This window comes from Ostrinia furnacalis, unplaced genomic scaffold, assembly GCF_004193835.3.
Source record: "Ostrinia furnacalis isolate ACB-3 unplaced genomic scaffold, ASM419383v2 OfSCF7055, whole genome shotgun sequence".
Classification (NCBI taxonomy): domain Eukaryota; kingdom Metazoa; phylum Arthropoda; class Insecta; order Lepidoptera; family Crambidae; genus Ostrinia; species Ostrinia furnacalis.
Window position 1 is genome coordinate 63,287 of NW_021137294.1, and position 27,397 is coordinate 90,683.

At 39.1% G+C, this 27,397-nt stretch overlaps 1 protein-coding gene and 1 non-coding gene across 2 annotated transcripts; one reads left to right on the plus strand and one right to left on the minus strand.

The window, feature by feature from the left end:
* Nucleotides 1–1,181: 1,181 nt before the first annotated feature.
* On the minus strand, nucleotides 1,182–27,397 carry LOC114363280 (putative fatty acyl-CoA reductase CG5065). The gene is made up of 12 exons (XM_028318962.1): nucleotides 27,322–27,397; nucleotides 15,906–15,994; nucleotides 15,174–15,432; nucleotides 14,354–14,599; nucleotides 12,694–12,846; nucleotides 10,419–10,518; nucleotides 6,629–6,688; nucleotides 5,962–6,094; nucleotides 4,724–4,831; nucleotides 4,233–4,364; nucleotides 3,270–3,530; nucleotides 1,182–2,254 (listed from the first exon to the last, which is right to left on the minus strand). The coding sequence occupies exons 2-12, from the start codon at nucleotides 15,932–15,934 to the stop codon at nucleotides 2,176–2,178; spliced, it is 1,560 nt and encodes a 519-aa protein (XP_028174763.1). The 5' UTR covers nucleotides 15,935–15,994; nucleotides 27,322–27,397; the 3' UTR covers nucleotides 1,182–2,175.
* On the plus strand, nucleotides 22,137–22,209 carry TRNAT-GGU (transfer RNA threonine (anticodon GGU)). The gene has a single exon. It is a non-coding gene; the product is annotated as a tRNA-Thr (tRNA).

Genomic DNA, 27,397 nt, shown 5'->3' on the forward strand with positions numbered 1-27,397 from the left:
ATTCGTAAATAAGAAATAAACTAGATACTTTTCTTTAAATTTCTCACATTTTTCTTGAGCGAAAATAAAAAGACATTGCATTGTAAACACATAAGTTTCACAATAAATAATTTTGAATTTGAATTGACGCACCACGTCATTCGCTTCCGCGCATGCTCGTCGTCATTCGCTGAATGGATTCGCGGGCGAACGCGCGCGCGTAACAATCGCGAATTCGCGAGTAGAAGTATTTAGTGAAAATTGAACAAACATTGTGATATCAGTGAATTTAGTGCGAGTTGCAGTAATACTGTAAGTAATCTTTGCATGAATTATTATGAATATTTAACTTATTTATTTCAACCGTATAAAGCATATCAGGCCAATCATAGGCAAGCAATTGACTAATTTCGTTTGAGTGAATTGTGTTTTTTCTGCTTCCTCCTACCTACCCTCTAACTAGTCCTACACATTATTACCTCTATCATGAACAACTTTCGTCTTCGAATCGTTTGCGTATTCGAATCGCCATCAAAAGATTTAGTACGAAAACTGCAACAGCGCCCTTGTGAACGTGTCGTAAAGTGAACTTAGTATGAGTAAGGGTTGCACGAAACTTATTTTGAGAATCAAAACTGTCACGTAATCACGTTATAGTTTAATTCGAAGATATCGAATTTTGTCGAATACGCAAAAGATTCGAAGACCCTTTCGTCTTTCAACTTTCAACTTTTTGTTCATGCTAGAAGTAATCTAAAAACATAAAAATGACCCTCCTTCTGGCGCAGGCGGGTAAAAAAACCGACCAAGTGCGTTTCGTGCTACGCGCAGTGTAGGGTTCCGTAGTTGTCAGTCGTGATGGACATGACGAAACTTTAAGGGTTCCTTTTCAGTACCTCTAGTAGGAAAAACTTTCGAGTTCGTTTCGTTGCGTATTCAAAGTGTAATCGAAAAATTTTGTATGAAAAATTAAACAGCGCCCCCTATATTATAGCCGCCCTAGGGGGCGCTGTTTAATTTTTCATACAAAATTTTTCGATTACACTTTGAATACGCAACGAAACGAACTCGAAAGTTTTTCGTACTAGAGGTACAGGACTACGGGACCCTAAAAACGGAATACAAGTATTAATATCCATCCTGCTATTTCATAAAAGGATTAATACAGTAAAATAAAATTATCACTACAACATTTATTTCATACGCATTATTTCCATTTACACTTACAATTATAATATTTAATTTGTGAAAACAGTGAAATGTCTACGTTTATGTATGCTAAACGTGATTTTTACATATCTTCATGATTTACTATAACATAATTTTGAAAATAAGGATACCTACCTATGGTGTAAATTTTTTCAAAGGCTTTTCCCAAACTATTTTGTATGATTCAGTCCCATATTGAACAATAAAAGATATCAAAAATTTGCATCAACAATCTTACAAAATGTATTATGAACAGCAATTAAATAAAATCTTGTTTTAAGTACATACACAACTACAACATGGGTTTAAAAAGGAAAATTGCGAAAATTTTCAGTTAAAATTAACGAATTTTCGTGTTAAGACCTTAATTACAAATTATTTTACTAAAAAATAATATCCTTTGCTATTATTTTATTGATGATGTTATTTTATTTCTATTTATACAAACATCAACTTTATTTTTTGGAAACAACGCCATCTATCGGAGAGTAGTGGTATCAAAAATGTTAGAAGAAAATCTACTCTTCTACAAAAGTAAACTGCACTCATTTAACTATAGTAGGTAATTAATTATTGGCAAGTAATTATGCTATTGTTATTCATCTAGTGTAAAATTATAATACAATCGTCATAATCGGTGTTCAAATGTCAGAAAGTTCAAAATCACTATTAAAAACATAATCTTTTGAGTATCTTTGTGACAAGTAAAAAAGAATTAGTATCGTCTATTAATTAATCTAAGTAAAGACCTTTGGAATTTGTACATGCCACTCCAATTTGAAAAAGGCACTACATATTAATAAAATTCATGTTGAGTTTGAAAAAGTAATGAAAAAATATTGTTACATACTACTAGTGCCATCTATCGGGGAGTAGTGGTAACATAAAATTTGCTCCGCGTGAATTCCGCAAACCTTACATTCGTGTTATTTATGCTAAATTTAAATAAGAGGAAATTATAGACTTAAAATAGTTTTACATATTATTTTACCGTAGACGTCCCGACAGAAACTTAAACACATAGTAGCCGGTGGCGAATTGGAACAGTTTGTGCACCCAATACAACCTGGAAAGAAAATAGCAATATGTAAAAGATAAAATGCTTAAATACAATTTTAAGTAAGTTCTAGTAAAGTAAGCAGTAGTTATTTTACCTCTCGAGCTTTCTTGTAATAATTGAGTAGGTAGATAAACTCATTGAAAAGTTTTAATGAGGCTATTGAAATTTTTCGCTCACCAGTGTGCTTACCATGAGTTTACGTTAGGTGTGCTCGCTAGCGACTGCGTAAAAAATGACATTGATTGTATGACATATTGTGCAGCGCCCCTAGCGGCTACTTTCAAGAAACAAAATCTTCATAGAGATTTTTGACGTACTCGCTAGCGAGCACACCTAACGTGAACTCATGGTAGGTACACAGTTGGCGCCACTGGCGAGTAACAGGACCTTACTTTACACTGTATCGCCACTGGTCATCATCATCTTCGTTTCAGCCGTAAGACGTCCATCGCTGAACATAGGCCTACCTTTATCACTTCCATGATGACCGGTTGGCAGTGGCCTGCATCCTGCGTCTTATGAGGTCGTGGTTCACCTTGTGGGTGCAATCACGATATTCCTCTTATGGCTTCAGCAATCACCAGTTGGTGCCACAGGCGCCTCTGTCTTAGCCCTAACCTATTTTTTTTGACTAACCTAATCTAACGGCCGGCCGCCGGTTCACACATGTCCCCGTTTTACTGTTCCGTTTTATCGTGTACGTTTTTTTCGTCGATGGCGTATGTAGTTGTATGAGCGACTTCACATGACACAGTATTCTGTATACAGTAATACATACATCGACGAAAAAAAAACGTACACGATAAAACGGAACAGTAAAACGGAGACATGTGTGAACCGGCCGTTACTCTACAATGACCGTTTTGCCAGCATGGAAAATGTAGGTCAAATCCTCCATTTGCCTGTGACAAATTAGTGGGTATACCTGTGGTGGAAACTAAATGACTTATGATGATGAAGACGGTAGCCCTCATTGACTAAACTGAAACACTGCTCAAAAATGAACACTGTAAAGTCTCACCTCCTCAATTTACTCCTGGCTTGCGGCAGCGACTCCTGCGTGTCCTTTAGTATAAACCGTCTGATCCCCAGCATATACGCTCCAATATAAGTCTCCCAACTGAACTGTGCAGGCCAGTACGGGAACACAGCAGCGTCTTTAGTCTGGTTCGCTTCGGAGTGAAGCGCGGTCAGAGAGGAGATTCCGAACTGCCATTCTCGGTTGGCAAAGTATTCGCCAGTAGCGGCAGCTAACTTGAAGCGGCGGGCGATCTTCATCATGCTGAAAAGAAACAATTAAGTGAATAATATTTTTGGTCATTTTTATAAAACTGGGCTAGGACATTTTTTCAACCAGCCATGTGGTTCCGGCTGAGTAGAATGGGATCACCAAATCATGCCGTGTATATCGTAAGCACAGATCACAGAAAATAAAGGGAGATGTGAAAAGGGGGCGGGGCCAGTATCGCAGCAATATGCCCAAAAACAGAACACATTGATTGCGACAGCAATGATGACAGCAGCGACGTTATAATTATATGTAAGCAGTTTACATTGCACTCTTCGCGACGTATTGTTTTTATTTTGATTACTTTGTGTGTGTGAATTTCAAATTCGACACTGTGTATCAAACTCAGCGCATTAGTTGGCATCTCTCTAAATCTCTATGAACGGGACGAATCCTACTGCTCTTTTCCACCATTGCTATTTCTGTACAGCTAGGATCTGTAATTTGGCCTCCAATGAAACCCAACCAGTGAAGGTTGAGTAGTCCCGAGGATAACTTACTTACTGTCTTGAAACCCACATCGAATTTAACTAGAATATTATAAGAGTTCGAAATATAATATCAACTTTTGGGACTATAATTATGATTTCGAAATATTTGTCTCTGGTTAAGAGTCGTGCTATTGCATTAGATACTAAATGACCAGATGAAGATGATGATGATGATAATGATGAAGAAATCTGTAATATTACTCACATAGCCTTCCTCCCCTGAGCTCTCAACACCACGTCATACAGGAAAGCTGGTAAGAAGTGGCAGGAGACCTCCCAGAACGTGTTCAGGAAACGGGACTCCGTGAATCCAAAGTTGGGGTACCACATCACGTATCTGAAAGAGTTTTTATTTTATTTAATTAAAGAAAGAAAGAAAAGACAAGGATCAAATTGCAAGAAAATTACGAGAAAAAGACAAAGGAGTTCGAAGTTAAGGTATTTCTTTTCTGCATAAAGTGCATCACAAACGACAGACAAAGGTAAATAAATAGCTACTAAGTTAACCTTTAAGAAAAGATAATAACATTACGATAAACCAATAAGCACTAGGGGAATTATCATATGAACTTTTGAGTCTTCCCAAAAATATTCCTGTGGGTTTGGAAGTTATTTTCTTTAGGAGAACTTGGAGACTACGAGCACCCTTATTTCTTTTATAAAACAACTATAAAAGACAATAAAATGGTGTCTTACTTGGTAGGGTTCTCTCTCGCCCATTTAACGCACAGTCTCGTCATTTGCCCCCACTGGAGGGGCTTGATGGCTCCTGAAGTCACGTTGTAGACCGGGCAGCGACCAGGCCTGGAAAGAACATACAAAACATGTAACTTTTTACCATGATTCGGAATAATAATATGGGCCTTTGTTTTGCCATCGTAGTGTATAGTCTGGTCTGCGAGCACGTAGAATTTTGTCCATTGACCCCAAGCTACCCATCCTTATCGCTCGCGCGTAAATATATTGCTGTCGCGTCGCGACTATGCGACGGGCGCCCGCAGTGAGTGTGCGAGCGAAACAGCAACATAATTACGCGCGAGCGATAAGGATGGATAGCTTGGGGTCATTGAACAAAATTCTACGTGCTCACATACCGGGCTTTAGTAATTCGTTCACAGCTTCTGTCGCTACTCACGGGGAGAGCCCAAGCAAAGGAGTCGCTCTACGAGAAGGCTTACTACATTTCTCCCTGCCCTGCGTGCCCAAACATCTGCACGCAGGAAGATTTAATGAATGCTACTGACAACGCCACTCTTGGAGCAGAGTTTTGGGCTGACGCTGTATAGGATTGTTGGCGACACGACAAGAAGAAGAAGATAATGTGTGCCGGCGCTGAGAAGTAGCCGAGAAGCGCAGGACCCATAGTTGTTGAAATCCTTTAAGAAAACCTTTGTCCAGCGTCCATTGCTCGTCTTTTGATTGAAACGAGATCCAGAAAATACATTTAGTGAGCAGGTAACACCGTAGAATACGTTGTCAGTTTGATTACGGTCAAAACACCGCTTGAATTACTTAAAAACCTGATGATGAAGTAACGAGGTCTACTTACTGCCTATACCCCTGTCTCCATGCAGAAAGGATGCAGTAATTGACCAAATCGTGATGATAAAGTAACCAATCTAGTGAAGATCACAAGAAGCTCCTGGTCAAGTAACACAGAACGGGTCTTTGTGGACATCCTTGGCGGACGCCTTGTCTAGCAGTGGACTGTTATAGATCGTTTCATCCACGAAGACGCACCCCACCAATTTTTGCACCAAGCGCGGGGTGCGGGGAGTTTGATCCGAGCAATCCGTGCGTCATTATTGTAGTGTGCACTGTGCGTGTGCACTCATGGATAATTTAGCGTGTACCGATAACACTCAAACATTAGCGGAAGAACAGGTCTTTCTGGAAATTGTGGCAGCCTGATGATGAAGTAATATTCCACTTACTGCCTGCAGCCCTGTCTCCACGCAGCCAGGATGCAGCAGTTGACCACCACGTCCACAGGCACCAGGTCGACCACGTACCGCTCCTTGCAGTACCCCGAGCGGTAGGTCCCGCGAGATATCTCCATTATTATACCTTTTAGAAGAAGAACATGAGGTAAAAGATGAATAAAATAAATTATAACAGCAAAAAAAAGTAAATAAACACGCTTTGCGTTTCTAGTTCTTAAGGTTCAGCCAATTGTACCTTAAGAAAAAATGTGTAAATTTAAATATTAATGTCTACCCACTTGATATGGCTGCCACCGAATACCAGCGTTATACTCTAGGTCTTGACTTAGGGCATAGCACATGCTGAGTGGCTGCCATTTTAGTTCAAATTTAACTACATAAGAAAGTAATTATATTGTTGTAAGTAGTCTAAGGATGTTTGGGACTAAATATAAATATTTTTCTTTCTTTCTTTCTTTCAATTTCTAGTTCTTAAGGTTTGGGAAAACCAATGCGCCATCGCGCACGAATTAGAAATATCGTATTGAATTGTCCATCCAGTAGGTAGTACTAAACTGGAATTTTCAATCTTCATACATTGTGTAACAAAAAGTATGAAAAGTTTCTTAACTGTACGAAGAAGTCTTTGGTGAAGGTAGTACTAATTTGTAGGACTTACCGGTGACTCCAAAAACGTTGTCGATCCATCCCGGAAATGGTTCCTGGAAGGCCGCGGTCACTAAAACAAATTATTAGATAGTTAGATAATAAAAAAATGTGTGTCTCAAAATATGTTCGTCGTTCGTTTTAGCCAAATGACGTCCACAGCTGGACAAGGCCACCCCCAAGGATTTCAATAACGATCAGTCCTGCGCCGCCCGCGTCCAGGTAATTCCCGCGACCTTTACCAGACCGTCGGTCCACGGGGGTTCTCACACTACGTCTTTCGTCGTGTGGTCGCCACTCGAGAACTTTTCTGCCCCGACGGCCATCAGCTTTATGAGCCATGTGCTCAAAATGCGTGTCGATCAATTTTCAGCTGGTTTATGCATAGCAGTACCTAATCATAATTCATGCTTTTTTCATTGAGTAACTTCTTGCTAGCTATCTTCTTATTAAAGCCTAATGTGCTATTCTGATGTTTCATCAAAATTCGTGCAAAATCAACTCACTTTCCAACTTTTGGTTTTAGAAACAAAATAGAATATAAAGGTCAGCAATGAAGGTTTATCCAGAACCCAAATTGCAAAAAAACGGGCTTTCTGTGTGATCAATTCAAGACATATAAATATGCGTAAAGGCGAAGATAATTCCTGTTTTTTTTAAGAATCTTTCGGCTGTTTTGGTTTCAGAAACAAAAATAAAGGTCAGTAATAATAAAGGTCGATGCAAAGAAAGAAAGAATAACATTAAGAATTTATTAATTTTTATTTTTTTTTTGTAGTAAAAAGTCGCTCTATTACAAACATTTATGTAACACTAGCGGCCGCCCACGACTTCGTACGCGTGAATCCCGTTTTTCCCGCTAATTCGCGTTCCCGTGGGAATTTCGGGAATTCCTTTCTTAGTGCACCTCTACGGTACCTAAGCTACGTCCCTTCCAAATTTCAAGTGCCTACGTTTAGCCGTTTAGGCTGTGCGTTGATCTGTCAGTCAGTCAGTCAGTTTCTCCTTTTATATATTTAGATGTCAGTTTTTAGCTTGTCCTGCGTCTACATAATCATCATCAGGTCATTCAGTCTCCACTGCAGGAGCACGGGTCGTGCTAATTCACCAGAGGCAAATGGAGGACTTGGCCTTCACTCCCCACGCTGGCCAGACGGGTTGGGGAGGTCTATGTCTTCGTTCGTTCGTTCGTTTCAGCCAAATGACGTCCACTGCTGGACAAAGGCCTCCTCCAAGGTTTTCCACAATGCACGGTCCTGCGCTGCCCGCATCCAGGCTCTTCCCGCGACCTTTACGAGATCGTCGGTCCACCTAGTAGGAGGCCTGCCCACGCTACGTCTTCCAGCCCGTGGTCGCCACTCGAGAACTTTTCTGCCCCAACGGCCATCGTCTCTACGAGCTATGTGCCCCGCCCACTGCCACTTGGTTTATAAACAAAATTGTCTACTTATAAACAAAATTGCGTCATAAGAATGAAGCTAAAGGCTTCTTATATAAAATGAGGTCACTAAAACTTTCCTTTTTTACCGTGGAACAGACACTGGCTTATTATTGATAGCTAGTGATGGGACACCTCGGCCGTTCGGCTTCGATTGATATAATATCGGCTACTTTAAAATTTGTTGGTTTATCTAAATACATATACCTAACTCAAAGGTACATAGTAATCTATCAACGCACAGCCCAAACCACTGGACGGATCGGGCTGAAATTTGGCATGCATGTAGATGTTATGACGTAGGCATCCGCTAAGAAAGGATTTTACGAAACTCCACCTCCACACTCCACCTAAGGGGGTAAAACGGGATCGGGACGGGAAGTCGCGGGCGGCCGCTAGTTACATATTTTCATACGGAGCAAACTATTAGTAACCAAGCAAATTAGGTGAAGTTGATACCTTTAGACGGCTAAAATGTGTGTCACTGCCATGTAATCTGTTCCAATTAATTATTAAAACAAAGTACTGCGTAGAAACAGCCGAAAGATTCTTAAAAAAGCAGGAATTATCTTCGCTGTTACGCATTTTTATACATGTCTTGAATTGATCACAGAAAGCCCGGTTATTTTGCAATTTAGGTTCTGGATAAACCTTTCTTTTACCGTCCCTTTTGCGACGAATCACAGCTGCAGCCGAAACTTGTGTCCCAACACTAGCGCTTGTGAATAGAACACGTGTATGAAATCGATACAGCCGATGATTATTTGATGAATGTCGTGGGAATGGCGGCAGACGCGTGTCATACATTTTGTATGAGAATGTATGGGACAGCTTTTGTGTGTGTACGCAAGTTTGGGGTAAAGGAGCTAAGGGGTATTGATTAAAGAAAGACCCTTGAAATGTCTGTACTAAAGAATAATAGTGCCAAAATATTGGTCATCATCATCATTTCAGCCATAGGACGTCCACTGCTAAACATAGAAACATAAACGAACTGAAGTCGCTTACATAGCCTGACGGCTTAGCAAGCTGAAGTGGTAATGGGCAGGGCACATAGCACGCAGAAATATTGGTCAAAATTGAATAAAATATTTTTCATTTTGATTAATTTATTTGCTGTAAATAAATAGGCTTTTAAAAACTTTTTACACGTCCCAGTATTCTACAACCCTACCACTGTTTCAGAACAATAAATGGGCCAGTGATGAGAAGAAGCAGCGCAAGAAACTCAGTTACCATTTTAAACTGACGTTTTAAATGTACCTATATTTGGAGATCCCCAATTTTTGTGACAGATAGAATCTTTTTATATAGATAAATATGAAATTACTGTTGTTGACACAAATTCAATTTTCCTTCTTCTACATATTTCCATAGTAATAGCAGTTCCAGTGTATTTGTTTCAGTCCTTTATTTATTTTGATTCCGACGATAGCATCGAAATGTCCATAGAAAGTCACTATAAACTGGAGTTCTAACAGCGACTTTCAATGTTAGATAATTACGTTTTTCCCATTGTTTACTTGCATGAAGTATCTAGTACATAACTAACTATTTTTTGCGCATGACTACGATCGTGTGGATTTTTTTCATCTAAGGCCCGATTCGACCAAACTTTAATCCGAGAATAACTCCTGGTATACCTACTTAACTGGCACATTGACAGTTTCAGTATGGGAAATATGTCAAAACTAACGATTTTGTTAATAGGCTAGATGACAAAATTTCAGTTATTAGTCCGTAAGACAGATAATTAGAAAATATTAGACTCATATTTTTTATTTTTTTCCATAATCTAATAATAACAGTATTATATTGAGTTGAAATGTCGCGTGACGTCACTTTTGAGTAAAAATTCTACTCAAGTGTGGCGTATCGCGCCATTTCAACTCGATGTAGCACTGTTATTATTTAATTATGAAAGAAAATAAAAAATATGAGTCTAATATTTTCTAATTATCTGTCTGACGGACTAATAACTGAAATTTTGTCATCTAGCCTATTATAAAAGAAGAGACCATCAAAAGATGGATCGGGCTGTTAATCAGTATGGATATGTATGAAAGTGCGCACATTACACCGATTCCGCGGTCCTTCTATTCTGCGGGACTCAAGTCGAACCTTAACTTCGAACTCCTCCTATGTTCTTCTAATTAATTTCGTTGCGGGTCCAATGACAGTTTAACTTTCCCCCGGGACAAACTTGACCTTCACTGGTTGGGTTATTGGCGGTCAAGCTGTAGATCCTGGCTACACAGGAGTTGCAGCGGTGGGAACAAGAGGTGGGAATAGTTCCGTAGCCATATGGGACATATTCGCTACGATATCTACGGGAAGGGGTCTTGCTAAAAATATTGTGACTTACCAATAGAAGGGCGCACGATGCAGACAGGCAAGTTGGTGTGGCTGTACACTATAGACTCCGCCAGGGCCTTCGTCAAAGTGTACGGATTAGGATGCTCGCCCTGGAAAAAAAGGTTCTATTAATCTTTTTCGCCCATAAAATAGGCGCACTTTTTCCAAATTAGTTTTTTTTGACGAAAACAACAGAAAGGTTTCAGCCAAAGGACATCCACTGCTGAACATAGGCCTCACCCAATGATTTCCACATCGCCCGGTTGGTAGCGGTCTGTATCCAGCGCCTTCCTTCTATCTTTTAAGGACTTCGGTCCACCTTTAGCTGTTCGACACAATTAAATGTGTTTTCTTTTTCATTATTCTCATGTTTTTCTTAAAAGTTGAAAATTTTTTGAGTAGCGACCATGAATACGTAGTATATACAGTGTGAGTCACGTTAAAGTGTACATATGAAAATAGATGAAACTAGACCTATTTTTATCGACAAAAAAGAGGTCAAAATTTTTTTGAGATTTTTTTTTAATTTTTTATAGAATTTTTTTTCTTCCAATGACTTATTGTAAAGAAAACGTAATAACTTTTAAACTAAGCAGTATATCCTGATAAAATAAAAACAGTAATAATGCTAAATAACAGGCAATACTAAAAAAATACATAAAATACACAAAAAAGGCCAACAAATAATAACAAATTATACTTTTTGAAAAAAATCTGCTTTCAAATTCGTGTTTTTTTGGTTATTTGATAAATGTCTCCAAAAAATGCCCCTATAACAGATGGTTTTTATTACTTTGTATTATTCTCTATCGTATTATCTTTGTAAAACCAAAAATCGCATGTCTCTATTCCTATCACAACATTTGCTATGATCGTTTGAACAAAGGCCTGCCACAACATTATTCTCCGCTACAGGTAGAGACAATTTTAATTTTAACTAAAATGCTTATTTTACTTCGTAATCTTTTGTTTTTATTTGAAATCTAACTTGACTTTATCAAAATTACAAATCTAGAGCCATTTTCAGTGTCGTTGTAAACGAAGCGTTGAATGGCGCGCCCGGAGAGGCTTAGTTCAAACGATCATTGCAAACGTTGTGATAGGGATAGAGACATGCGATTTTTGGTTTTACGAAGGTAATACGATAGAGAATAATAAAAAGTAATAAAAACCACCTATTATTGGGGCATTTTTTGGAGAAATTTATCAAATAACCAAAAAAACACGAATTTAAAAGCAATTTTTTTTCAAAAAGTATGTTTTTTTATTATTTGTGGCCTTTTTTGTGTATTTTATGTATTTTTTTAGTATCGCCTGTTATTTAGCATTATTACTGTTTTTATTTTATCAGGATATACCGCTTAGTTTAAAAGTTATTACGTTTTCTTTACAATAAGTCATTGGAAGAAAAAAAATTCTATAAAAATTTTAAAAAAAATCTAAAAAAAAAATTGACCTCTTTTTTGTCGATAAAAATAGGTCTAGTTTCATCTATTTTCATATGTACACTTTAACGTGACTCACACTGTATAAATAGGCCTCCCACTAGGTGGACCGTTGATCTCATAAAGATCGCTAGAAGCACCAGGATGCAGGCAGCGCAGGACCGGTCGGTGTAGAGATTCTTGGGGGAATTGGGGCCATTGTCCAGCAGTGGACATCATTTGGCTGAAACGATCTAAGTTCCAACCCTAGTCACGCTCAGCTAATTCCAACTCCACACGAAAAGGACTTTTGAATTTGAAAATTTTCAGGTATTTTTTCCAGATTTTCCTTCCTTGTCTTGACGGTTAATTATGGAACCAACCAAAAATAATGATTCAAGGTAATGGGTCAAGACATTCTTCAGTTATAGTGACACAAATAAAGACATATGACTTTCGCCCGTATTCACAAACGATGCTTCAGCAAATTGATCGCACAGCTTTGAATAGAGCTCAGTGTTTCTAGCACGAAAAACTTTCGAGTTTGAATCGTTTGCGTATTCGAATCGCCATCAAAATATTTAGTATGAAAACTTAAACAGAGCCCCTCTGAAAGTGACGTAAAGTGAACTCATTATTTGAAATGGTAGCACGAAACTAATTTTGACATTAAAAATTGTCACGTTATCGTTGAATTCGAAGGGAGCATCGAATTTTATCGAATACGCAAACGATACGAAGACGAAAGTTGTTCATGCTAGAGGTACTGTGATTGGTTCGTGACCCTGTGCGTCCACGCGCACTGTGAGACCTCATAGTAATGTTTGTGAATACGGGCGTAAGACTTTAACTGTGATTTACCTGTAAACTCGGTGCAATGACGTCAATGGTTTCAGCTGGCAGCATCTTGGTGCATCTCATGATGCTATCCGGGTCATAAGGCGGGGGGTACACCATCTCCTCGATATGGGACCGCGGGGCGTTGCTGTACGCCGTGGACACGTGGACCAAGGCCTGGAAGGAATATCATCATCAGATCATTGAAATTCAAATAGTTTATTCAGTACATAGGCCCTTTCCAGGGCACTTATACACGTCCCAATTATAGCTTGCCCTACCACCACTTCGGGACAACATATAGGCTGGTGCTGAGAAGTGGCGGAAGAAACCTTTGTCTGCCTCTTTTCCAATCCAATACAGTAATTTATAGCTTACATGACACGCAATAAGTGCGAGCTAGGCAGGTAAAATCCACGCAGTCTTGTCATCTATCTATATCTATACTTATAATAAATCTGTAGAGAGGTCAATTCTGTACATGAAATATATTTTCAAAATAACTATCAGGGGGTGATTAGTGATCGATACTGATGCCAAAAATGCAATCAGTAAAATTTTTGTCTGTCTGTCTGTCTGTCTGTCTGTCTGTCTGTCTGTATGTTCCTTATAGAAACAAAAACTACTCGACGGATTTTAACGAAACTTGGTACAATTATTCTTCATACTCCTGGGCAGGTTATAGGATACTTAGGAATTCCCACGGGAACGGGAATTAGCGGGTAAATCCTTTTATATGAAAAATCTAAACCGCTTGAGTTAGACGCTTGAAATTTGTCATGCAGGTACCTTAGTAAACATAAAGCTTAGTTACAACAGGATATTGCAAAATTCCCACGGGGACGGGAGTTAGCGGGAAAAAATATTTGTATGAAAAATCTAAACCGCTTAAGTTAGACGCTTGAAATTTGGCATGCAGGTATCTTAGTAAACTTAAAGCTTAGTTACAACAGGATATTGCAAAATTCCCGTGGGAACGGGAGTTAGCGGGAAAAAATATTTGTATGAATAAATCTAAACCGCGTAAGATAGATGAAGGGGGTAAAACGGGATCCACGCGTACGAAGTCGCGGGCGGCCGCTAGTTTAAAAATAATTGTTTACTTTATAGTATCCTCTTGAGTTTCTCTAACGGTTTTCTACAGGCTACACTTCGGAGAATGTGCGAAGGAATTACACGACCTAACAGCCCCCTTCCTTCATCGGGGAACCAGACGCAGAGCGTACCATCCCTACATTGTCGACATTCCACCAGCTCGCATTAAGCGATTCGATAACTCTTTTATAATGCGACTGGGACTAGGGCTTGGGACTGGAAATTCGCTGCCTGCTGCTGTTTTTCCCGAACACTATCTTCTTCTTGTCGTGTCGACAACGAACCTACACAGTGTTGTCAGTAGCCTTAATTAAGTCTTCCTGCGTGCAGTTATTTAAGCACGCAGGGCACGACATCATATGCTTTGAGTGGTGAACAAAACCACACGAACACTATAATCCGGGCGGGAGTTAATAAGCACTTACAGAGAAGATATTATTTATTTATCATCCTAGTTTCCTACTATGAAAGTACGCCCATTACACCGATTAGGTATTGGCCGATTCTTCATACAAATTACAAGGGCCTAACTATATAAAATTCTGTACTCTGCGTCTTAATCGAGAATTGCTTAAAATGAATAAAATACCTTCAGATTAGGCATATCCTCAGCCAGTTTCAGCATCGACGCTGTCCCTTGAACGTTCAGTGTGGTAGCCATGTGCAGCGGTTCAGTGAACCTCACTGTGGCAGCTGAGTGGAACAGCACAGTCACGTTGGCCAACAGCAGACGCTGTTCAGGGCTGACTCCCAACTGTGGGGAGCTGACGTCACCGGTGATGGGTGTAAGCTTGCTGAGTCGGTCCGGCCAGCGCGCGCGGATTCGGTCGAAAACCTGGAGATAATTTCTATGGCATTAAGTTCTCCTTATGTTCCTTGTAATTGAGATCGGATTACAGAATAAATAAATGAAACCTAGTGATCTTAGTTCGGGATGTTAATCATTATCATCCAAGCTTGACCCTTTCCAATTTTCCAGAAGCAAATGAAGGATCTGTTGTAGCAACTATTCTGTGCCCATACTCCCTAGTTCCTACGGTACTAAACTATCTTAGAAGTTCTAGTTAGGAAAAGGATATTAGCAAATCATGTGAATATACTCGTAGCATATTGATTTAAGCTAATGAATAGTAATGGGTATTCACAAATTGTTATTATGATAGCGGTCAGGGCTAAGAGAGTGAGACTCTATGGACTAGAAGATTCTGATTTGATTCTTAGGTGGGACAAAACATAGTGTTAAATCATTTAAGTAGTTATTTGCAGGCTTAAATCATCATCTTGTCCTTTGGAGGGCACTTAAAATGTGGGTTGGTCATATTACACTCCAGAATGGTCCAGAACCACACAGCAAACATTGGCTTATATAAAATTATACAAACCTGTTTCTCAACCATCCATCAACATACCTGATTTTTGAGGAGATCCTTGTACCTCTGTTCCACGGTCAGCCCTCTCTTTGGTCTCATGAGCACATACAACGTGTCAATCCCTGGGCAACTCCTCAGGAGTTTCTCCAAGAGAGCCTTGCCTACGAAGCCGGTTCCTCCGGTCACTAGGACGATGGATCCATTGAAGAAGTCTGCTATGGACTCGACGCTTTCGTGGGGGATTTCTTGGTTCAGGTTGGGCATGGTCGGATCGTTTCCATTCAGGTTTTCCATGTTTCTGGAAGAAAATGTTTATTGAAGACCAGGAAAAACTACTAGTTTCGACTGTCTGATCGAAGATTTTTATTATAATCAAAGATCAATCAGAAGTATCATCTAACTTGATCTTATTTTAACTAAATGTACCAAAATTAAAACTCCATACAATTTGTCGGCCGTTTGGTGTAGTTGTTCAAAACGGACTGCTGTGCCGAGAAGTACCGTAGATATCATAATCTTAATTCTTTTTGGAGAGCTAAGAGAGGGTTAGCTGAGAGTTCGAACCCTGCCTTGTGTTGTTTGAGATTATAGTTATAAGTTTAGCGCTTAACTCAGCCAGTGTTTGAGGCATGGGTGCGGCACGGGAGATTGACATAATTATGACGTGATAGAGCAAATAATTTGAAGGAGATCTGAAGTCTCGCTGACGTTTGAAGTTTCAAAAACACCCTCTCGTGCCTCGTCCATACCTCAGGCACCTAGTTTACTTACTGGTAGTAAAATTCTGCTTTTTCTGCCATTTTGGTGAGGTCTATAGGACCTTTGTCTTTAATTTGAGGTACGCTTCCACAATATTAATTCTGGAACAAAAGAATTGGTTTATATAAAAGCAAAAGGTCACTAACTGACTCACTCACTCATCACGAAATCTCGAATCGAAAATCGAATCCGTCAAAACTTTAACTTAACAAAAGGCCTTTCTACCACTTTTCGACTGGTTTGCGATTATACTGTGCACTTTGTCTAGACGCACAGGTCCGCTAGCATTATTATGTCATATTATCTAACTAGCGGCCGCCCGCGACTTCGTACGCGTGGATCCCGTTTTACCCCCTTAGGGATGGAGTTTCGTAAAATCCTTTCTTAGCGGATGCCTACGTCATAACATCTACCTGCATGCCAAATTTCAGCCCGGTCCGTCCAGTGGTTTGGGCTGTGCGTTGATAGATCACTATGTCAGTCACCTTTGAGTTAAATATTTAGATAGATTATCTAATATCATTCATCTAAGATGTTATAATGCCTTTGGCATATTCAAATCATCTTCAAAATACAGGTTTTTGTGTTCTACAAACACTGCCCCAGATAGCTGACCGTGAGTTACACAACGTCCGGCCTACTCGTAAGTGCTTTCTTTAGCACATCCGTGTGAACTTTTATTTTTGCGAAATTTGTGACTTCGCGAAGGACAGACGCTGCTTCCTTATGTAAGCATCTATCGCAATAGAATTATCTATTTCCTGAGAATAAGGCAGATGGTGGGGACTGAGTTTGTTACGGCGCTTCTTCTCAGCACTTGCTAAAAGTTGGTCTCGAAGCGATGGTAGAGCAAAATAAATGAGGCAAGTATTAAAAGGTTAAGAGCGGAATTTAGTAAGTCAAAACAAATTGAGATTTATATAGCAATTATACTATACATAACCCTGCTACTGTTTCGGAACAATTATTTAAAAAAAAATCAGTTCATTGCGGGTCCAATGACAGTTTAACTTTCCCCCGGGACAAACTTGACCTTCACTGGGGTTATGGGCGGTCAAGCTGTAGACCCTGGCTACACAGGAGTTGCAGCGGTGGGAACGAGAGGTGGGAATAGTCCAGACACCACAAGTTCCAAAACAGAAAACTAATTCGCGGTGTCTTTGACATGGTATTTTACCTACCTATTCAAGTATAATTTGAACAGAATACTAAGAACTGATTTGTATTCTAAGTTAGTTTGTTATTATCTAATGTAACTTTATGACCCGCTGGGTCACCGGCCTTACTTTTTTTATAATGTACAAGGTCGTGTTCTTAATATTTTCTATGCGTACCCTTTCGGAAACGTTTTGCATTTTAAATTTTTTATCGCGATTTTTTTCTGACTCATTCTTTTTTTTTTTTAGATAAAATCTAGAATATGTTCTTTTTATAGGTCTCATCGTCCATATCTAAAAGCGAAAGGTCATTGATTGACTGACTGACTGACTCACTCACTCATCACGAAATCTCAGAAACTACAAGTGCTAGGAGTCTCAAACTTTGCATGGGGGTTCCTTTTATAACGTAGGTGCTCACTAAGACGGGATTTTGCCAAATTCAACCCCTAAGGGAGTAAAACGGGATTCACGCGTACGAAGTCGCGGGCGCTAGTGGCCGTCTTAGTATAATTCTACAAGATTTGTTATCGCAAACTTTTTTGTGTCATTTTTGAATGACTAATTTTTTTGCCAAAAAAAATGTTTTTTATAGGTCTCATCAATCATCATCATCATTTCAACCATATGACGTCCACTGCTGAACATAGGCCTCTCCCAGTGATTTCCTTATAGACCGGTTGGAAGCGGCCTGAATTCAGCCGCCTTCCTGCTACCTTTTTGAGGTCGTCGGTCCACCTTGTGAACGTCTCACTAATCACTATACCAAAATTTATAAAAATTGGTTCAGCAGAGAAAGTCTTAAAAACAAACTGATAGATTTACTTCTCATTTTGTATATAACTTTTTATTTTTATTATTATGTTACTAAACCTGTCTCATTATTTACCAACCGATTATACAAGAAATTATTTTAGTCTTACAACATTAACTAACTACATTTATTATGTTAGCCAATGTGTAGATTTAATAGAATTTGACTCATAATTTCATACACAAAGAGTTTATTTGCCAATGTCATAATGATTAAATTGCTCACAAAAAATACTGAGTTTCTTGCGCTGCTTCTTCTTTTCTTCTTCCCACGTTAATGTCCCGAAGCAGTGGTAGGCTTAAAATTATACTGGGACACGTAAAAACGTCCCAGTCAAAAATATTACCCACTGTAGTTAATAAAAATTGTATAGGCAGTTTTTAGGTAAATTTTATAACAATTTTTAGGGTTTTTTGAGGATTTTGAAAGTGGACCCATAAAAAAATTGTTTTAAAAACAGTTGACAAGCTTTTTTTTTATGCATGATAAGGCAGGACCTTTCATCATTTGACCGCAATCGCACCTGGTGTTAAGTGAGATGCAGTTTAGACCGCGGTCTCATGCGACCGATTATCACATCCTATAATTTTTTGAATGCCTCAAATTTTTTGGTCACATCTTACCACCCATTCCTTTACCCAACTTGGCTCACACCACTACCGTGCACGATAGCACGGCATACAAACCCCGATACCTACCTACTTGTTGGGCAACTCGCATGCAACTTCTTACATAACACCAATTCACAATTTGTGGGTTTACCGACTTTATTATTTAACTAGCGGCCGCCCGCGACTTCGTACGCGTGGATCCCGTTTTACCCCCTTAGGGGTGGAGTTTCGTAAAATCCTTTCTTAGCGGATACCTACGTCATAACATCTGCCTGTATGCCAAATTTCAGCCTGATCCGTCCAGTGGTTTGGGCTGTGCGTTCATAAATCACTATGTCAGTCAGTCAGTCACCTTTGAGTTTTATATATTTAGATGTTTGAAGCAAAATGCGTTGACAAGATGATGATATGCAATTACGGGACTATTCCCACCAGGGATGTTATGGATATCCGTAACCGTAACCGAAACCGATTAAAAAGTTTCGGATAGTTTCGGCACAGTTTCGGATAAAGGTGGAGTCTAAATCTTATATTTTTTCATATTTACGGACGCAAGCCGCTACTAACCGGGTAACATGGAAAGCATTGGGGGAGGCCTATGTTCAGCAGTGGACGTCCTATGGCTGAGATGATGATGATGATGATGATTTGTTACTTGTCCGGCATTCCCTGGCATCATTATCATAGGTGTCGTTATAGTTCATAAAGTGGCTATGTGGGTCGCGCAGCATCTTGCTATTTGAATTTTACATTTTTAAAATTCTAATATCAGTCACCGAAATTATCCGAAACTTTCGGATAGTCCGAAATGATTTCATATCCGTAACCGTAACCGAAACCGGTATAATTATTCTAATATCCGTAACCGTATCCATAACCGAAACTTCATATCCTTAACATCTCTTACCCACTTCTCGTTCCCACCGCTGCAACTCCTGTGTAGTCAGTATCTACAGCTTGACCGCCAATAACCCAACTAAAGCCTGGTCCGTGAGCACGTAGAATCCCGTCCAATGACCCCAAGCTGCCCATCCTTGTCGCTCGCACATAATTATGTTGCTGTCGCGCTCGCACACTCACTGCGGGCGCCCGTCGCACAGTCGCGACAGCAATATAATTACGCGCGAGCGATAAGGATGGGTAGCTTGAGGTCATTGGACGGGATTCTACGTGCTCACGGACCAGGCTTTAGTGGAGGTCAAGTTTGTCCCGCGGGAAAGTTGAAAATGATAATGGTTTGGCACGCGTTTTGCTTTCCATTTCGGTCTGATAGAGGTCTAGCGTTTAACTCAGTCAGTGCCTTAAGGTGAGTATTGACTAGAGCATTTCGATGTAATGCAACGTTCTTGCGAATGGTACAATACAGGTAAAATGTACGACGTTTGGTTCGTGACAGGTTGAAACTTGAAACACTAGACATTTCATAGAGCGGCTCATTGTTCTGTTACAAGTAAATGCTCTAGTCAGTTATAGATATGTAGTTTCGGTTATGGATACGGTTACGGATATATAAATAATATTATACCGGTTTTGGTTACGGTTACGGATATTTTTTTATTTCGGACTAGCGGCNCATCATCCCTAATTATGTAGAATAGAATAGACACACGAACCAATCACAGAGCTCTATTCAACGCTGTGCGTTCGATTTGCCGCTTCACTTAAGCAAGCATCGTTTGTGAATACGGGTGTTTAGTGCTAGAATAAATCGTTTAAAGATGTTAAGTCTAAAGTTTGATGAGATTTAACTATATGATGTAGGGTAGACCGGGGACAATAGTACCATTTTTTGGAAATTGTTCAATATTGAGAAATCTAATGAAATATAACTTATTCTGTTAGGATGCTTTAAAAACTAGACTCTTAAGCTACAAATTTAAGCATGCAGAGTTGAACTATTCTTTCGAATACTTAATGAAAAACCAATTTGAACTGAACGATGTCTCATATGTTACAATTGACCCCTACAACGGGTCAATTGTACCAATAATATATGAGGCAATAAAAGTAGTTATGTTTATCTAATCATCACCTTTATTGGTACTCTGTACTCTTAATCTCCTACAATCATCAGTATTTATTAATTGAGATCGAAAATATTTAGGAACAAGTTTGAAAAATCAACACTTAAGTTTAAAAACAAAACAATAACTTTTCTTCCATAAAAACGAAAAAACTAACTGTTTCTACATAATATGCCATCTATTTGGCTCGCTTTCTTTTTCTTTTCTAAATTGCTTCTGAAACAACAATAAGCATAATAACAATGATAGAAATATCAAAACTGAAAAATCTATTTTTGTATAAGGCTACAATTGACCCCTGGTACAATTGACCCTGATTATTTATATCTACTACTGCTTCGAACTTTCAAGATTTTTTCATAAGCCTGTTCATGAAGGAATAGATCCGTTGATCCGCGATCCGTACTTTAGACTCTACGCCGAGGCATCTAAAACAAAACGTTCAAATACTTAGTTACTTACTGAATTAAGCTAAAATGTACATATTCAGAAGGGTTTAATGCCTGGTAGGTATGCCTAAAATTGTAAAAATAATAAGCACGTGAATGTTTTATAATAACTTATTTTATTATAACCAATTTAAAATATTATGTATTAAGTATAAAATAAGGTTCCGGGGGTTAATTGTACCACGGGGTTGATTGTACCGCTACAATTGACCCCATGGAGACTGGTACAATTATTCCAAGTAGGTAGTCAAGAGAACTTCACCTAAAATTCAGTCATTTTCAAAGTGAATGCCAATTATTCGCTGTCGATACAAAGTTTAGAGCCTGGATAAACTATTGACAACAATACCTTGTAACAAATATCATATTAGGCAACTTATGGGCTCATATATTTGACGTAAAAACTTACTGCGGCTGGGCAAAAAACAAAAATCCTTCCTGTACATCTTCGTTACTCAGCGCAAGCGCCGCCGACTGGTGAGCGGATGGAAACACAAAAAGCGCATATTCTGACGCTATGCACACAACCTAACGTCGCTTGTATGAAGAAATATCGCCGATGGTACAATTGACCCGTGGTACTATTGTACCCGGTCTACCCTAGTATAATATCTTTTGTTATAGGTTACCTAATTTTTGTTTTGTCTCCGCTTTGCAGTGGAGAAGAAGAAGTCGAACCTTAACTTCGAACTCCTCCTATGTTCTTCTGATTAATTTCGTTGCGGATCCAATGACAGTTTAACTTTCCCCCGGGACAAACTTGACCTTCACTGGTTGGGTTATTGGCGGTCAAGCTGTAGATCCTGGCTACACAGGAGTTGCAGCGGCGGCAACGAGAGGTGGGAATAGTCCCGTTTAGCTATATGATAATATGCAGTAAAACTAGTATCACTAGTTTGAAATAATAATATGGGTCAGTGCTAAGAAGAAGCAGCACAAGAAACTTTGTCACCATTTTCAGAGTCGTTTTCAAGAATTCGCATTGTTTTAAATAAATATTATCTAATTAGTAATTTGTACAAGGAGAGCCGATCCCAATAAAAGGAAAAGGGCTAGGGAAAAGAAAAAGAAGAATTTGTCCAATACCTACCAAATTATTTAACTATTCTGGCGTCAAGAGTCGCCTCTCGATCTAAATTTTTAAAATAACTTGATAATTATCTTTATAAAATATCTGGTTCATCCAGTGTCTAAGTAGCTCAGATGAAAGAGCAGTCGCCCGGTAAGCGAAAGGTCGTGGGTTCGATTCCCACCTTAGGCAGTTCGGTTTCTTCCAGTTATATTAAAAATTGTACAATACAAGTTAATTTATTTATTCTTCAAGTTAAACTGTGTGTGTACACTGGGTTCACCATAATAATCCAACATAAGACATATTGAACTATCGACCATCGGCAGTTCGACAATTTAATTCTATGCCTTTGTAAGTAGATATTGATCCTATGTTCAAACATTCCAATCATTATTCAAATTCAAATTCAAAATACGTTTATTGTGATATTGTATTATGTTTTTCTACTGTTTAATAGTAGATATGATACATTGTATTTGAACTAGCTCTGCCCGCGAATTCGTACGCATGAAAATACATAGTTTGAATAATATTTCCCGTTTTTGCACCATTTTTCGTTACTGCTCCGCCCCTATTGGCTATAGGGTGATGTTATATAGCCTAAAATCTTCCTGAATAAATGAGCTATCCAACAAAATAACAATTTTTCAAATCGGATCAGTAGTTCCTGATATTAGAGCGTTTAAAGTAAAGAAACGAACTCTTCAGCTTTATAATATTAGTATAGATTTTCACGCGTACGAAGTCGCGGGCACAGCTATAGTTGTATGTATATGATTTTCTACTGTACGAGTATAATACGAGTTGTAGAAATGATACATACGTCATAGTATATTATGTTTTTTTTATCCGAGGAAGCTCTTGGCCAGTATCTCACCTGATGGTAAGTGATGATCAGGCGATCAGGCCGAAGGTGGAAGCGAGTTTCACCCGGAATCCTCAACCACAGAGGAACTGGCTATCTTACCTCTAACTGCCGAAACACAACAATGCTGTTAACATTGCTTGTTGTTATGGCGACAGATTTAGGTAAGATGGTGGTAGCTAGCTAGCTGGAACAAGCCCTACCACCAACCAAACCGAACAGAAAATTCTGCCTCCACTGGGAATCGAACCCGGGACCTCTGCGTCTGAAGCAGGTGGTCTAACCACTAGACCACAAAGGCGGTTAAATGTAGATATGAATAAACAGGTACACAATGTTTGTGGTAATTTCCCAACGAACCGTTACGCATTCTCATAAATCTATTCTGAACGCGGAATCATAATATGCAACCACACAATTTGTATTGCTTTGTTATTATTTAATCTTCAATACTACATTAATCTAACTCAAAGGTGACTGACTGACTGACTGACATAGTGATCTATCAACGCACAGCCCATACCACTGGACGGATAGGGCTGAAATTTGGCATGCAGGTAGATGTTATGACGTAGGCATCCGCTAAGAAAGGATTTTACGAAACTCCACCCCTAAGGGGGTAAAACGGGATCCACGCGTACAAAGTCGCGGGCGGCCGCTAGTTAATACTATATGTGTACAATACGGCGAACTTAATGCCATAAAGCCTTCTCTGCCAGTCCTTTTTTTACGTCGCTGCCTAAAGTGTCAAAGTGTCAATCATAGAAGCTCTATTCTATAGAGCTTCTTAGCTTAATCCAATATGAAGGAAGCCATTTTATAATCTTTGTCGAAAACAGGGTAGTTGAGTCTTAAGCACTATTTATTTATTTATTTATTTATTTATTAACACCAACAAGACATACACCATTTTAGACAATATTATACATGCTTATATAATAGGTTAAGTGCTATCTTAATTATAGGCGTTACACAAAAGAAATTGAATTAACGTAGCACAGAACATTAGTAAATTTTAAATTGAAATAAGTTAAATAACAATAAATTAGTAATTTTACAATAATTTTGCAAAAAAATACTTTTATGAAATTAAATTATGATCATACTATAGTGCGTTAAATATATACCTAAATTAGAAAAGACAATCAAGGCAGCAAAATTAGTCCTTTACGGAATTTTGATATATTGCTTGAAAATATATCCACATTAATCAGTTCGCTTGATGAGTCACTGAGCGAACCCATGTTGTTTGTGACATGTTTGTGTACTTTATTATAATTAGTCACTAGCCTATTAAGTGGTGCCTGGAGTCCCTGACGCGAAGATGAATTTCTCTGAACGAAGGGCATGTAAGAAGCTAGACGAATACCACGCGAGGGAGCACGAATATTGATCTGCGACAGAAGGTTAGGCGCATCAAGGACACCATTAACCAGCTTATGGAGAAACAAGTGATCCATCAGATTTCTTCGATCTTCCAAAGACTGAAGCTTAAAATGCTTTAACCTGTCGGAGTAGCTTGGGAGCTTTTTAGTCATGTTACAGCTGTATGATAAATGCCAAAGGAAGCGCACTACATATCAAACAGAGAACGGGCAGTCAGCGTTCTCTGAAAAACATCAATCTTTTAAACTGCGATCTCCAACCCGCCTGCCAAGCGTGGGGATTATGGCAAAACCCTCCACTATAGTGGAGGAGGCTCATAGTCCAGCAGTGGACTGTAAACGGCTGTTGATGATGATGATGATGAGTCTTAAGCTCGGTTTCCGCCAAAGCGGAGCGGAGCGGAGAAATGTTTTGAACAACCAATCAGATGTCATTCAGATTGAATGAAATTGACAGAATGTCAAAAAAAATAATAACACAAGCATTTTTGCTTACCACGAGGGCTAATAGAACCATTGGTAATTTGTACATGTATTTTTAGTAAAAAAATAAAAATAGGTAGACGTGACATTGACATTACTTTTATGAGCAGTCAAAACTCTATAGATGACCCACGCTGAACTGTCCCACCAAACTCAATGACAGGGGGGCGCTACCATCGTTCAACTATATGGTTTCCAACATGGCAAAAATCTGAACCAGCGATCCGGTATTGACGGTGGCGCCCCACTGTCAATGTCATGGATAGGACAGTTCAGTATTTTGGAACTATACCATAGATTTTGTAGAGCAAGAGTTTAAATAAATGGCGTCTTTTGTTAGCCAACTCAAAGTAATTTATCTGAATTTCATCTTCATCGTCATCAGGTCATTAAGTCTCCACTGTAGGAGCACAACACAACCCTCTATTTACCAGCAAATGGAGGATCTGGCCTACACTCCCCACGCTGGCCAGACGGGTTAGGGAGGCCTTATGTTCGCTGTCGCGGAAGTCTAAAGCTAAGGCCGGACACTCGGGCGATGACGGAACGCAGCGGAGGTTTTAGTGGGTATACCCCGTCCTTTTCAGGACGGAGCAGCGCTCTTTTCAGGACGGAGCAGCGCTCTTTTCAGGACGGAGCAGCGCTCTTTTCAGGGCGCCGGGAGTCCTACAAACCACCCTATCCCCCGGCAGTGGTGACGATGCGCAAAGAATTTCCTCAGCGATAAAAAAGGCCTGATGTTCAGTCGCTTAAGACATCCACGGGAAAAGTGGTCTCGACTCTATGGGAAATTCATCTTATTTTATATTTGATTGAAAACTGAGCTTTTCAAGTCTTTACGTACGAGTTTAAACAAAGTGGTGGCTTACGTCCGTATTCTCAAACTTTACTAAGAGGTCTCACAGTGCACGTGGACACACAATAACCAATCACAGAGCTCTATTCAATGCTGTGCATTCGATTTGCTGCTTCACTTAAGCAAGCATGGTTTATAAATACGGGCGTTAGCTCTTTTTGAACTACACAACGGATTCTAAAATGGTTTTCAATACTAGATAGAGTGATCATGAGGAAGTTTATATTATGTACTAATAGCAGCCGCCCGCGACTTCGTACGCGTGGATCCCGATTTACCCCCTTAGGAGTTGAATTTTGTAAAACCCCGTCTTAGTGAGCACCTACGTTCTAAAAGGAACCCCCATGCAAAATTTGAGACTCCTAGCACTTGTAGTTTCTGAGATTTCGTGACGTGTGAGTAAGTCGGTCTGTCAGTTTTTTATAAAACAGCCGAAGCCGGGTCTGGTTACTAACTAAAAATGAAATTATTTAATGAAATTTTGTTCGTAATTATTGGATAATGGTGTCAATAGCTTTACAAAGAGCTTACAAAAGCTTTAAGCTTACATAACTCACGCCGTAACTACGGTTGTCGCAACTTATCAAACCTTTCCTTGTAGGAAAGCTCGAAGTGGCTTTATTGATTGTATCATTATTTATTAGTAGTTATAACTCCGTGATTCTATTCTTAGATTAAAATATTGTCTAGATTGTGTAGGCTTTATCCTCCATCTAACTAAATATAATAACTCAAAGGTGACTGACTGACTGACTGACTGACATAGTGATCTATCAACGCACAGCCCAAACCACTGGACGGATCGGGCTGAAATTTGGCATGCAGGTAGATGTTATGACGAAGGCATCCGCTAAGATATTCCAAAACTTCACCCCTTAGGGGGTTAAACGGGATCCACGCGTATACGAAGTCACGGGTGGCCGTTAGTTAGTTAGTAGTAATAAATATTTTGATTTTTGATTGAAAAATCACTTTTACACGTCCCAGTATTAACCCTACCGCTGCTTCGGGACAATAAATTGGCCAGTGCTAAGAAGAAGCAGCGCAAGAAACTCAGTCACTATGCACATTCGTAAATTATAGAGACAGTGTAGTTTTGTAATATGGAGTTTAAATTAGAAATCTTCACATTTAATCGGTCAAGCTCTACAGCTTGGCTGGCTACATAGGAGTTCCAGAGGTGGGAATGAGAGGTGGGAATATTCCCGTAAAAATACTTTTTAGTAGTTTTAACTGTAGTTCAGGAATGTAGAGTTAGTGGTTGAGTACGAAAGTACTGTGACTGTGGTTGCAGGTTCGGAACTCCTCTAGTGAATATTTAAGTGCATATTTTAAAATAAATACAGGTATTTATTAGGAATAACGTGCCTTAATTTTATAAAAAAGTAACCCCCTAGTTAACTAATTAAAAAACGTTGTCAGTGTTAGAAGTTAGAATAACGTGAATAAAATGTTTCGAATTCATATTAGCACTTTTTTCAATTTTAAAAAACTAACTTTTAAAAACTACTATTTTAAAATGTTTAATTTTATTACAACCTTTTTTCACTCAATTTCTTTTGTTTCTATTAAAAACGAAATCAAAATTTCATTAATTTAAACAATCTACTTACCTTCAACATCACTTTACCTCAAAAAATCAATAAAAAAACACGGCAAATTCCCAAAAAAACATGCACAAAATCACACACTTAAATACACACGGGACTCACCTCGAATATAGGGAAACGTTCGAAGGCGATATACACTATATCATTTTCGTGTGGTGCGCGCCAGCGGCCGACTCTA